The 14065-nt window shown below is 36.4% G+C and overlaps 1 protein-coding gene and 1 pseudogene across 1 annotated transcript; one reads left to right on the top strand and one right to left on the bottom strand.

Annotated features, from left to right (window-relative positions):
- Window positions 1-149: 149 nt before the first annotated feature.
- Window positions 150-8668, bottom strand: LOC103714331 (clathrin interactor EPSIN 1-like). The gene is made up of 11 exons (XM_008801534.4): window positions 8396-8668; window positions 8246-8297; window positions 7507-7586; window positions 7297-7375; window positions 7097-7180; window positions 6843-6988; window positions 6547-6756; window positions 5126-5265; window positions 2917-3116; window positions 2053-2533; window positions 150-668 (listed from the first exon to the last, which is right to left on the bottom strand). Exons 1-11 carry the CDS (start codon window positions 8434-8436, stop codon window positions 454-456), a joined length of 1728 nt encoding a protein of 575 aa, XP_008799756.2. The 5' UTR covers window positions 8437-8668; the 3' UTR covers window positions 150-453.
- A 2473-nt stretch (window positions 8669-11141) lies between these two features.
- On the top strand, window positions 11142-12669 carry LOC120110400 (annotated as a pseudogene).
- Window positions 12670-14065: the final 1396 nt, after the last annotated feature.

Below are 14065 nucleotides of genomic sequence, written 5' to 3'. Positions count from 1 at the left end.
AAATATAAAAAAAAGGGGAATCATTTTAAGATTTTTAATCGTGACATTTTTCAGTTTAGAAACCTTAGAATAGAAGAGATTTCCCCACTAACATATCTCAAGAAAGGGGGAAAAAAATAGATTCTAAATCTAGCTGAAAAAAAGGATTGTAAATCCAGCCAATGATGATCGCATTTTTGCTTTCAGTCATAGCAACAGCCAACACCAATTGCAAATCTGCAGATGCTTAAGCTGCAAACCGTCAGTTGGGCAGCTGGAGAGTTGACAAGCAACAGTCGTTGCAGAGTCGGTAGAATTTGACATTAAGTCTTCTTTATACATGAACACATAACAAGAACAACATTGTAGAGCGAAACAAATAACAAGAAATGTACAGCACATAAAATTAATGCAAATTCTTGCAGAAATAACTTTTGGCTCGAGAAAAGAATATCAAAAAAAATAGAAGTGATATCACTTGAAGCTTCCAAGCTGCTGTTGGCCAAGGGTTGAGAGGTTCCCACCTCCCCCCATTGCAGTTGAAGATGGAAACCCAGACCTTCCTAGACCAGTTCCACCGCCCATGGCTCTCCCCATGTACGCTGAAGTTGGAAGTCCTTTTTCCTTCTCATCCGACCCATCACTAAGCCCCCCAACAATCCCAATATCTGCTAGATTCACCTTCTTGGCTGCAAATTGCAACGAAGCACAAGGTAAAAAATATAGTGAAAGAAAAAGTCCGCTTAATGTTGTCACAAGGTGACCTAAACATTATTAGTTTCATCCTGATAACTCGTCGTGTATGGAAATGCCATATGATAAGCATGGTCGAAATTTTCTTTCAATGAAAAAATGACAAATTTGCAGATGCATCAACAACAGCTATGTAACCCATCAGAGGCATGTATATCTGAGACCGAACCAATATCTGATAATCTGTATACCAAGCTTAATAAACATTATCTTGCATACTGAATATTTTTGAAGATCGCCTGTCTCCTACCTCACAATACCAAAAGGCAGTGTAACTCCCAGATTTTGTAAGGCACTCATCTATTGGTATCAAACATATATCCAGCCACATATAGTGATGTACAAAATGTCCACAAAAATGCTGGAAACCAAATTGAGATGAGATGCAAATTGAGAACATTGAGTTGGACCTGCGGCACAACTAGGAAGGATAAAATAGGAGTTACCGAGAGTGCCAGGACAGATATGTAATGAATCTGGGGAAAGAAAATAACGATGCGTAAGAAAGCTTCAGAGTTGCACATTCAAAGGATGAAGTGATGGAACTGAACGAAGGAAATAGAATAGAAATTGCAATGGAGACAATAGGAAACACTATCAAAGAGAACTTGACACTACGGAAAGCTATAAAAGAAGATTAGCGGTCCCGAGAAAATATTCAGATACAAGCTATCGTCAAAATCTAGAAGTTTGTGCGGACAGCAGATGTAGCTGCCAATAGAAAGAAATGGCAAAGAAAATTCTTGTTGCCAATTTAGATGGATGAAATAAAAATCAACTCACACAGTAATAGTTTTGTCTATCCGTGCCTGCACACATGCATGCACACATTATTACTAGAAAAAAAAAGTAAGTGATATTCAACCATCTCAAGAAATTAGTGATTAATACGGTCATCCTCAAATCACAGGTATGCGAAGCTAATTCAGGGAGCTGTTACACATGCATGCACACATTAGAATTAAGAATTTTAGTAGCAGCAGAAAACTAGTAGTGATGTTCGATTTGTCTGTCACCTGATCTTAGATTCTCTCAAAAATAGGTTTGCTTAAAAAAATTTCTCTCCAGAGACATTAATTTGCTACAGCACTATGTATGGTTGTTGGACTCAAGGCACATGGATTAGACAGGAGAAGAGTATGGGCAAAGGTGTCACAAGGAATGCGAAGCAAGTCATGACATCACTAGTAAGCAAGTTCTTGTAGGGCTGCAGCCTCCAGGTAAAGAATGTTAAACTTGGTGCTACATACTTACGAATTTGCTGAAAAAACCAAAATCATTAAAAAAAATTAACAGCGACAATCGAGAGGAGAAACTCACGGGCAGTTATATTCAGATCAATCAGTCCGCGGCTCAATGAATCAGCCCATATCCCAGATTTGACCTGAAAAGTATCCTTCTTGGTGGCAGGCTTGGGTGCTGTCAGAGAGGTCTGGTCCAGGTTGTTGAGTCTGTTATTTGTAGAATGCTGTGAAGGTTCTGTAGTTGCTGCTTCAGTATGAGAGGTAAAGGCACCAAAGGTCTCATCCAGCTTGTTCAGGCTGCCGGTTGTAGAATGTTGCGAAGGTTTTGTTATTGCTGGTTCACTATGAGAAGTAAAGGCACCAAATGGGTCAGAACTCTCAAAATTGTTTAATGGAATTGCGGCAAAAGGATCAAACATTTTGGTGCTTGCAGGCTCAGAAATGGGAGACTTCATTTCAGAAGGTAAGCCCAGATCTGGTGCTGCAAAAAAGTCCATATTATTTGAAGGAAATGCAGCAGGAATGGCTTGTTGACTAGCAAAGACATCAGCGCCGCCCTGCAGTAAGATTGTGAGTAAAATACAACATCAAAGAAAAAGCAAAAACCTTGACATAAATAATTTTCATCCAAAAAAGAATGCAGGTTGCAAAAGATGAAAAGGATAATAAAACATCCTTTGCCTATCACAGAGCCTATATAAAATAAAGGCAACTAGGCACTGGTGTTTATTGGAAGTTCAATAAAGGAAAAGATAACAACCAAAAGAACAAGAAGCTTTGATTTTCAATTTTAGTTTCTCCTTTGTGCACAAGATAACTGTCCAAGTCACACAAGACTACTAAAATTTAAATCTATACGGATGCAGAACAGTTCTCTAATAGACATATATATACTTTGACTTCAACCACCTTTATAATTGGGAAAAATATTTAGACTAACCTGAGAATGAGAAGTTGCTGTTACTCCAGCTTGAGGCGAGGCTGATTGAAAAGTTGCATCAGCAAAAAGATCAACTGCAGTTGTTGCAGGATTGCTATGCGTGGTTGTTTCTGTTGGAAGAGAAACTGGTTCATCCATAAGGTCGCCCATGAAGCTTTGTCCAAATAGATCCACCTGGCTAGAGCTTGTATTAGTTGATCCTGTGAAATCAAATAGATGAGATATCAATAAGAAGCTCATTATAAACTTGAAAAATATGAGCAGATAAAATGTTGCAACATTGAGGTCTAAGAATTGAGCCTGCATGCACATTAGAATTTATTAGGAATAAAATCAGTTACCTATTAACTGACACTAAGCAGTGATGTTGCCTTATGGCTACTACCCCCCATGAACATATCAAAACATAAACCGAATTGACTTAGAACCATGCAACTCATACTTAACATTTCTAGATCAAAAGTATACAAAAATAGCATAACATGACATTGCTTTAAGCATGAGAACTGGGAAACTGACAAACATGTCCATATCTAAAAGAATGTACATTGATGCAAGAAGACTTATAAGTTATAACATATAGTAAACTTTCGGCATAAATTCAGCAGAAAAATAGAAGTGCAACAAAACGAGTAGAATAAAAGAAGGTTAAATGGTTTTGAGATTAAACTCAGGAAAACATATGATAATAAAAATTATAGCTATCTTTTTAAGTAAATGATTTATCATCCCAAAAATTAATCTTGAAATACTATGCAAATTGAATGACAGTATGCTCAACTATTGTACGTGTTGCCTGGTAAATCCATATTGGACCAAAACCTGACAAGATTAAGAAATATCCTAACCTAACAAATCAAGTTAGCCCCTAAACTTACATGATTTCTAAACAAGTTGATTGTTTGTTTGAAATAGATGGAACCACTTAAGCCTCAGGCAAGCTCACCACAAACACCTAAATTGCCATCTGTAGCTTATATCCAACCTGAAGCTACATTGAACATACATAAATGGGCAGGTTTGTCTCCAAATTCCTGACTAAAAAGAATGTGCACCTAAGTCATCATCAAACCGAGCTTGATGCAATACCCATATGGTTCACCATCTGGAGATGAAGAATGAGAAAAAAAAAAGAAATAGACCATGTGTTATGCTACCTGGACACTCTTGTGCAGCTTTTAGAATTCCTATCGGATACATATCCGAGGTGATACGGGACAGGCATTTGAGAGTTATCATTTTTTTGCTTTCAGCTTTTAGAAATAGGTTAAGAGATGGACTTGTCAAACAATTAGTTCGACGCACTACAATAATGTTTAAAGTAGGTTTTGTTCTTTTTAGAGATTGGTCAAGAAAGTAGGTACCCAATAAAAAATCCGAAAATATCTTTTCTTTAAAAAATGCCAAAGCTTATTGAGAAGTTTGAATGAGAAAAATGTAACTTGAAAGATCAAAACATATATTCTTATTCAAAATTATTTTTTTCTATGTATCTTGCTCTTCCTTTCCTTTTTCTTGTTAAGTTGGATAATTGGACATATGTCTGCATCTAATTCTCGTAAGAGAGGGTAGCAATAATTTTCTAGCTCATCTGAAGTTGCTATTCTTTGGTTTATGCTGAACATGATAAGAAAAGAAGAAAAAGACCTAATGCAACATGGATGGAGGTTGCAAGGAAGGATATGGAGAAACTTGGAATAACGTCAGAGGTGCTTCAATATGGGAATACTTAGTAAATGAGAATCCATAAAGCAAAACCCAAACAGTTGGGAGACAGCTTGATGATTATGTTTATGAATAAATCAAAGAGTGAAACTCCAATAGGTGGAAACAATATCAGCTAGTTGTTTGAGCAATGTCAAAATATCAATTATAGATTCAATTCTACGAAATATTCATGTACAACTGATCATATCACTTAGCCTTGAAAAAAAATTCAGAAAAAGAGTGTCAAATATTATTATATCATTTTCTCCTTTTCCAGATGAAAGCTTAATTTTCTTTTTCTATACTTCGCAGAGTTTTTTATTAATTTATTCATTGTTTAAGCATTGATGCACAAACTGTTCGGAAAATGTATGAATCTTACTTATCAGAATCTAATCAAAGCCACCGTAAGAGTACTTGCGTAACTTATATGCACGTGCATGCACACTCACATATAATCTTTCACCATGTACAATTAGTAAACAATAACTTAAATACTCACCAGTTTTAGATGATCCACGTGGGTCAAAGTCATCAAAATCATCCTCACTACTATTTGCTTGAACACTCGGACTTTTAGAAGGTGGAGTGAGGCCTGGCTTACTTGATGGCTTTGAGTTTGATTGTAAAGAATCTTGATCCCTATTACAGAACCGACAAAGAAATTTTAGTTGAACATTAGCTGTAAGTGAAGCATCATCAACAAAAAGATTTTTAGATATTTAAAGTTCATGACACATGATTGGATTAAGGCAACATTATTTCATTCTATATAAACAACCAATGTCCATCTAAGGCAATTTTTTACAGCCTCTGATATATGCAAGCGTCAATTCGTTTTTTCCATAATGTTGTACATGCACCCCTTGGAAAAATAATATGAATTCTTGTGGCATCTTTTAGGTAGAAGTACTGTGAATAAATATTTTAATTATCACTTGTCTTGAACTTAAATACCCACATTACAGCTTCCCAATATAATTCTCCAACAATGTTTTCATGTAGATAATCCCAAATATATTAGGCTGGCGAAGGTCAAGACTGTTTTTCCACATTATAAGCTATCTAAGCATGGAAAGTAGCATCCGATCCCCCCAAAGAGGCCTAGACCAGGCCTCAGAAGTCATTGGTAGCAGGCACAGTCTTGTGAAAAGCTCAGCTCGGTCCAAACTTGGATGCTATGAACCCCCAGTTTCATATAATTAAGTAGTATTTAAGCCTCCCAAAGAGGAACAGGCCAGGCCTCAGAAGTCATTTGTGGAAGCAGGCATGGTCTTGGGAAAACCTCAGCTTTTTTTTTCTACACTTGGCTCCTGTGAACCCCTAGTTTCACAAAATTAAGTAGCATCTAGGCCCAAGAGGCCCAGGCCAGGCCTGAAGAATTATATGTAAAAGCAGGTGTGGTCTTGCAAAAAGCTCAGCTCGGTCCAAAGTTGGCTCCTGTGAACCCCTAGTTTCACAAAAATTACATAGTATCTACGCCCAAAGAGACCCAGTCCAAGCGTGGGATTTTTTTCTTTTTCATTTTGTTTTTGTTATTCCCAGAAACAGGCATGGTCTTGGGAAAAGCTGACCTCGGTCCAAACAAGGCCTTCTGATCCCTTAGTTTCATGTATTATATATCACTAGAAGATCTTAAACTCTATTAGCAGAAAACTACATCATTCTCTCGATTTCCTATTCTTTTGTCTAATCTGATTTTCATCTGAAGCAAGATATAACTACAAAAATTCCTGAAATACAACCAAAACTGTATGCATGACAGTTCCATTAATCCTAGTTCAATTATGACATCAAAACTCTATTGAACTATATAACAGGAGCATTAGTTTATTAAACATGGTAAGATAGTCAAATCAACAAGTAAGCATAATGTAACAGAAGAAGAAAAAAAAACAAGTATAGAAGGCTAATTGAGTCTACCGGGCTTGATGTGCTACCGGCTTCTTTGATTTGCTCGCTTCATTTTCATTTGCAATGCTTTTATGCGATTCGCTGTCTCTGTAATTATCTCTAAAAGTGTCACCATCCCTTGAACCACTTAGGCTTCCATAGCGATCACTAAAGCCACCACTGCTGTATGAGGCCCCACTTGATTTATATGTTATTCCAGTTGAAGACAGTCCAAAATACCTAAACACAGTAGCAACTATTGATTCAGAAAAATATGGCTTAGATATGAGCAGAAAAAGATCTCACAATGAGTGAACAGAGCTTACTTATCACGGGTTGCAGCAGCTTTCTCTCTAACTGTTTGTATTTTTTCTTTATTATTCAAAAGAGCTAAAATGGTTTCCGCCTTCTTTCTCACATTGATCCCGACATCCTTTCCATTAGGTTCAACATACTCAAATCCTGAAAGTGCCTTTATGAATACAAAACACATAAGCAAGAAGTAATTGCCAAAAAAAAAAGAGATCTAAGTGGACAAGTCATCTTAATAGTATTCTTATCAAGGGTGAAGAAGCAGTACTGAAATTTGAAAAGTATGCTCGAGAATGTCATCAACTGCACGTTCTGATCCATTTGCGATCAAGTACTCAATAACAGCCAATGCCTAAAAGGGAGAAAGTTTGGAGCAAAAACTATATGAATGTTAAAACAGTATGTATAAATAGCATAAGAAGCTTAAGACCAGTTTATCTATTTAAAATATAAAGCTTCAGGTGTCACCTTGTACACATGACGCCATTTGGAACCAGTATCTGACAATCTCGTCCAAAGTACATTCATAATCATCTGGCATTCAGTGCTGTGCAGATAACATTTACATGAATTAGAAAAACAGATACTTTAGAAAATTAGCTCTAAATAAACTAAAATAGAGGTAGGAATAACAATATTTTCAGTGGCAATTTCAAATAAAACAGAGGCAGGAATTACAATTTTTTGGTGGCCTGAGCGATCTCCAAAAGAGCAGATCCATGAGGACCCCAAGGCTCATCACTAGTTGCATCAAGAACCTAAATTTTGTAATGCTGATAAATCAATATAAAGAAAGAAATATAGAGGACAAAATAGAGAGTCCAACACATACAGATATAAAAATTAGCAGTCACTTGTATGAATATCAACTTCTTCTCAAATTTCAAGGTCCGCAACAATCCGATTCATGATCTATGCTACCAACTTCCAAACTAAAGATTGAGGAGAAGAGAGTTGGCTGCATATCTAAGAATTAACCATGTAAAAGTGAAAAGAACAACTGTATTTTTCTCTTTCTTTGTGCAGTCATTTTCAGGGAACTATAGAATTGCAATATCAAAAAAAAAAAAAAAAAATTCTTTCAGCTCAATTCTCCAAGATCAGGAGTAAATATTTTTTCTTTTATGTAATCAAACTTTTTGAGGGAGCACGAGAATTGATGCCTCGAGTACAAGCTGGTAAGATAGGATGAAATCACTACTTGAAGAATGCGCGCACGCGCACTCAAAAAAAAAAGTTTCTTTCCATTATGCATATTAAATCAGATTCTAAAATCGAGTCCATCAACTAACGGAGGAAGCTCCTTGTTTTTCCCAGATAGAAAACAATAAAAACCATAAAACCAAGATTTGAAAGAAATTTCAACGAACCGAGTCCTCATTACCACAGATCAAGCCACTAAAAGCAAAATCCTAACCTTTTGTTCGGTCTCCGGCACCTTCAGCACTTTAAGATTAACCTCTCTCTTTCTGAAAAATAACAGAAAAAAATTAGAAAGAAAAAAAAAAAGAACAAGACAAAGATCTTCGGAGGGCGAAATGGATAGATTTCCAAACGCAAGACTTACATTTCGCGGACAGTTTGATCCAAGACCTTCATGAAATCCATTGCCGGAGCGATCAAAGTAAAAGATCTCGATATCGCCCAGATCTGGAATTGGTGGGGTACGGTGGAGTATTGAACTTTTTCAGATCGGCAGAGATTCTAGGGTTTCGAGGGTTAGGGGTATGAGATCCGGGGCATCTGAGGTGAAGCTCCCCTGAGATCTCCGGAATGGAGGACTAGAACAAAAGTTACAGTTAAGGATGATTGAAAAGGGTCGGCTTCAGGAGATGGGGGGCATTGTTTTCTTTTTGGTCCGGCGAACGGCCGTTAAATTGTCCTGATCAATGATCGTGCGGCTCTGTTTCGCCGATCCCACCAAATCAGGAGCAACGCACGAAGAAAATGTAGGGTGAGGATGCATGTAATCATCTAACGGAGACACGTCGTTAAATACAAATTTATATTTACGCAAAATCTATTATTATTGTATATCTATTGAATAGATACTAAATTCTCCATTCCTAATTAATAACATTGGTATTAATATATTTGACTATTATTAATATTAATATTTAATATATAATAGATATTAAAGATGCTAAAATTGATATCCTCAATAATCATTAAAGTTCAATATTTAATGTACAACAAAAATTTTATTATTGAAGCTTTCTATTCATTATATTAATTATATATATTGCAAAATTAGTTGGATAAGAAAGAAAAAAAATATAGCGTGCACATCTAGCATGCATTAGTGATACCAATATTAATGACAATTATTTCTTTATAGAAGTTTAGTTCATGCATAGCTCTTGGATCAATATGTGAATACCTGTATTAATGACAAGAAATTATAAAAATTTAGTTATAAAAGCCTTCTATTATTATAATTTATTGTATTGTTAATTATTATATTATATTTCAAAGATAATTGAAAAAAATAAAAAACATAGATATTTATTATGTGGGGCTAGGTATTAAAGTTATTGTATTAAAGACAGAAGTTTCTGCACGGATGCTAAACTTGTAAAGAGTTCTCCATTCTCTATAGGGATACTAATATTAGTGGCGTCGGTGATAATATAGATATTTCTCCTCAATTATCATTAAATTTATTGCTACATATACTATAGAAATTCAACTATTGAAACTTCCTTTTTACTATAATTTGTTATATTATTATATTACATTTTAATAATAGCTAACAAAAGAAGAAAAAACGTACTCCGCATATCACATGGGTTATATACTAGTTAGAAGTATAATTTCAACTGTGAGTTTTGAGATGCATGATCAATACTAGAAGCTAAGATTTTAGGTTTTTGCTGATGTTTTAGTGGAGCTCATAAAAAAAAATTCTATGAAATTGTCTAAAAGAGTTTTTCTGTAGACATGTGAATTGATTTAGATTAAGATTCATCGTACTAGTATGTACCTCCTATGCCGGATGTACCACCAATATCGAAACCGAACCGATACTAGGTGGGGAGGAGATGCATATCAAGTATCAATATTCTGAACAAATCCATATCCAATACAGATACCGAAAATGGTATTGCAAACGTCGACTAAAATTGATTTATGAATCTAAATAGTTACAAGCAAATTACAAGGGAAGAGTAGAAATAGTGATAGTGTTGTGGAAGGAACCACTAAAAATCAGGTGTTTCCTATGGGTATGCCTCAGAAAACAAAATACTTGTGACAACCTCAATAAGAAGCTAGGGACACAGAGGATTGTGTGTTTATGTGCTGACCCAATTGAATCTGTGGATCGTGTCTTTACTAACTACTCATTTGTAAAGGCAATATGGATGGCTTGCTGCAACATTATCAGCATTTGGGGGCTTTCCATCAGCATCTTATACTTATAGCCTAGGTAGCGGTGATATTATGAGTCTGCTAGAAGAAAACTTCGGACGCGGATAGCAGATACGCATATACCTTCTTCACTCCGCTATGAATCTATAGCAGTCTTGGTATATTTCGTTAGTTCTGATTGCTTGTACTTGCTTTCACTGCTAAATTCTTCTTCTACAATCCTGTAAAAGTAAATTATCTTGTCTCAATAGAATTGGGAGGCCAAGTCTCCCTTACATAAAAAAAAGGGTTTTGCAACTATATGGATATTTCTTTGATTATACTTGAGATGCATCATGCAACAGACTTTTGGTTGCGCAGCTGGTAGAGTTGCTTTCAAAATAAGCCATTCATGCTTGCACGGGCGGTTTTGGTCGAAAGTCCGTGTCTGGGCGGAGCAATATTTGGTGCGCTAAGCTTGACAGCTTGCGCTGCCAAGTTGGGTACATGGCCTCATGGCATTGGCGAAAGAATGGCCACTTGGCTTGGTGATGAGAGGGAGCCACATGAGGCAGGCTACTAACCCTAGCGCAGCTTTGGGCTGTCTACGATGTGATTGTTACATTTAGTTGCACCGTTTAACCATGGTGATCCTACATAGTAGTGATCCCAAATCATTTCTACTTCTTAAATCACCACCCAACGCAGTGATGGAAAATCTTTCCTTGAGCATAAGTGCAATATCATTCCAGTGAAAGTTACTAATGGGTTGTTACAACGATCTATTATAGGTAAACCTGCCAATATTAGGGTCTTGAGTTGGAGAGAGCGGCTCCAAATTGCACTTGAATCTGCACAAGGTTTGGCATTAACATGATGAAATTCGTTTTTGCTCTTTCTTCCATTCCTCGGATTATGGAGTTCCTCTTCATCCTTTTTTCCCTTGGCATGATAACTATGTAAGGATGGAGTATCTGCACATGGGATGCAGGCCGACAATAGTACATAGAGATGTGAAGACCAGCAACATTCTGTTGAACCAATATTTGGAGGCTAAGAGCACATTTTGGGCTATCTAAGGCGTTCCAGAGTGATCTTCACAGCCACATACTTACAGCAGTAGTCGGCACCTCAGGATTCCTTGATCCTTAGTATGTCTGTTTGCTAAACTTTTTTTCTTTCTGTAGAATAGGTGGCTTGCGACGTATTGTCTTGTGACATATTGTTGAAAGCCAAGGATAGGCCAAGAAGGCAAGGGACAACATAATTGAGTCGACTCTTGACCTGAATCATGTTTGTTTCATCATTATGAATACTCTTCTAAAAATTTAAATTTACGTGAATATCCTTTTAAAATTTATATTTATTTCTATACCCTCATAAAACACTACTTTTGCACAAATGCCCTTAATATAACGGTTCTTCTAACATTGTTAATAAAAACTACATATATTTTAATTAAAAAAATTAAAATTACTTTTTTGGTCCCCTATCACAATCATGTTTCTTTTTGTACACCTGCCCATAAGGGTATTTTAGTCATTTTAATTTGAAATCATTTATTTTGTAACAGCATTAGATGGTATGGGTACATATGCAAAAACAAGGATAAAAAAGGGTAGAATAGTAAAATAAGTGTTTTATGAGGGTATAAATGCAAATATCAATTTTGAGAGGGTATTTATATAAAATTTGATATTTGTGAGGGTATTTATGTAAAAAAATCCTAAAATGAGACATACAACCAGGAAAGATATTTTGAAACATCAACCACCAATGGAGTTCAATTCAAACATCACACACACACACACACAACACCACACCCACCGATAGAAGATTACCTCTAGAATTGCCCTAAACTGCTGTCGCCAGTTGCTGTAGCTACTGGAGTTATCTGAAATAGCTCCAGTTGACCCCCTGTCACTACATATCTGAGTAACTCTTGATAGCCGATAGTGAAGTAAAACTATAAGCTGTTCCTCTGTGACGTGATGCTTATTATGTCTACATTACCTTTAGCTTTATCATATTTTTGTTAGGAAGTTAGCTTTGTTGTATGTTGGTGACTTATCTGGAATAACAAATAATTTATGGGGAGCTTAGCTGATTCCTGTTTCGCATTTGCTCAGGTATTCTCAGGCTTGCCAGCTCAGCGAGAAGAGTGATGTATATAGCTTTGGGGTGGTTCTCTTGGAGCTAATCACAGGCCAGCCTCCGTTATTGCCTGGACCAGGAGAGGGTCACATAGTTCAAAGGGTGGGGCCAAAAGTTGCCCAAGGGAACATTGATGATGTTGTGGATGCAAAGCTGCAAGGAGAGTACAATGATAGCACTTATCTGCACAAAGCAGAGCTCTGTTCAGAGGGCGACCATGGCTGATGCAGTCATTCAGCTTAAGGAAAGCTTGGCGCTTCAGCTTGCTTGGGACCAGCACCATTATACGATGAAGCTGTTGACACGAGCCTGAACAGTACCTTTGAAATAGCCCATGTTGGAAAAATATCAGTTGTAGGGGGTCCTTTCTCCATAAAATGCTGCTTGCAGATCATCTATATTCTGTTTTTCCAATGTTAGGATGTTTTAGATTTGGACTTGATGTGGCTTTGAGTTTTAGTGTTTACATGATCTTTGGATCTGGTAACCTTTTCTATGAATGTTTCTCCAAGAAGCACGTCTCAATAATAATCCAACTTTAAGGACCAAATTATTTTTTCCCCTTTGGTTCCTCTACATTTGTTTGGAATTTAGAGTTTTGTGTTCCTTCAAATGTGATTTATTGTATTGCATATAAAAAAAAGAAAAAAAAAGAGGATTTGTGGTCTATTACTGTGACTTGCAGCATATTAATTGCATGATGAATGTTGGGAAACAGATATTCTTCCAAAGCTATTGCTTGAAACATGTTCCTTGATCATAATTTTGTATATAATTTTTTCATACATACATACAAAAAAGAAAATTAAAAAAAAGAGGATTTGTGGTCTATTACTGTGAATTGCAGCATATTAATTGGATGATGAAGGATGGGAAGCAGAAATTCTTCCAAAGCTTTTGCTAGAACCTTGTTCTTTTATCATAACTTTGTGTGTGATTTCTAACATATGATTTTTTGAAGCTATATGATACCTTATTGGCTCATCCATGCTTTTGTCAGACTCTTATTTTCTAAGATCTCATTGCATGCATGAGATAGCTGTCTTTGATCCACCAACTGTATAACAACAACAACAACAACAAAATACACATATACTCAAGATGGTGATCCTGGAAATTTGTCTGCATACCAGATAATTTTGATAACTAAAAATTTACTGTATTAAGGAAATAGGTTAGAGTCAGTAAATAATCAAGTAATTAATCGTCCTTAGAATTTTGTGACCTTGGAGCACCAGCTGGTTAAACTGGACCAATATGCCAGTCATCACCTCAGAAGTATGCAGTGCTCGTCCTGCACAATTTGAAACTACATCGAATACATCATGTGAGTAATTTTAAGTGAGAAGGAAGTCTTAACAATATAAGATCTTCTGTAGACCTACCAACAACTGCTACACGTCTTGGTTGTAAGAATTTCTCAGTGGGACTGCAATATATTTGTCACCCAACACTTCGACATGCGGGCCCCAATGCATAAGCCCGTTGGGCACCCAGCATGGAGGTCACGTAGTCGCACAAAAATCTTCCATTCTCTGGGGTGAGATTTTTGATAATTTGATGTTTTATTTTAGAAAAAAAAATAAATGTAGATAAACTTTGACAGTAGTGTGAGTGATGGCGGCGGTAGAAGAGGAGCCAGTTTCGTGATTAGAGATCCTAACTCATGTCTTATTGATGTTGCCGAGAGCCAGATCTATGATACCATTATCATAGGAGTTGAGTTGAGGGCAGT

The sequence above is a fragment of the Phoenix dactylifera genome, chromosome 4 (genome assembly GCF_009389715.1).
Source record: "Phoenix dactylifera cultivar Barhee BC4 chromosome 4, palm_55x_up_171113_PBpolish2nd_filt_p, whole genome shotgun sequence".
Lineage (NCBI taxonomy): Eukaryota > Viridiplantae > Streptophyta > Magnoliopsida > Arecales > Arecaceae > Phoenix > Phoenix dactylifera.
This window is presented reverse-complemented; position numbering and strand designations above follow the sequence as displayed.

Coding starts and splice junctions, on each gene's coding strand:
- LOC103714331 (XM_008801534.4), bottom strand. CDS start 8,436: ATGGATTTCATGAAGGTCTTGGATCAAACTGTCCGCGAAAT. Junction 5,266..6,546: donor CCGGTAGCACATCAAGCCCG/GTAGACTCAATT, acceptor GTTCTGTAATAG/GGATCAAGATTCTTTACAAT. Junction 2,534..2,916: donor CAGCAACTTCTCATTCTCAG/GTTAGTCTAAAT, acceptor ATCTTACTGCAG/GGCGGCGCTGATGTCTTTGC.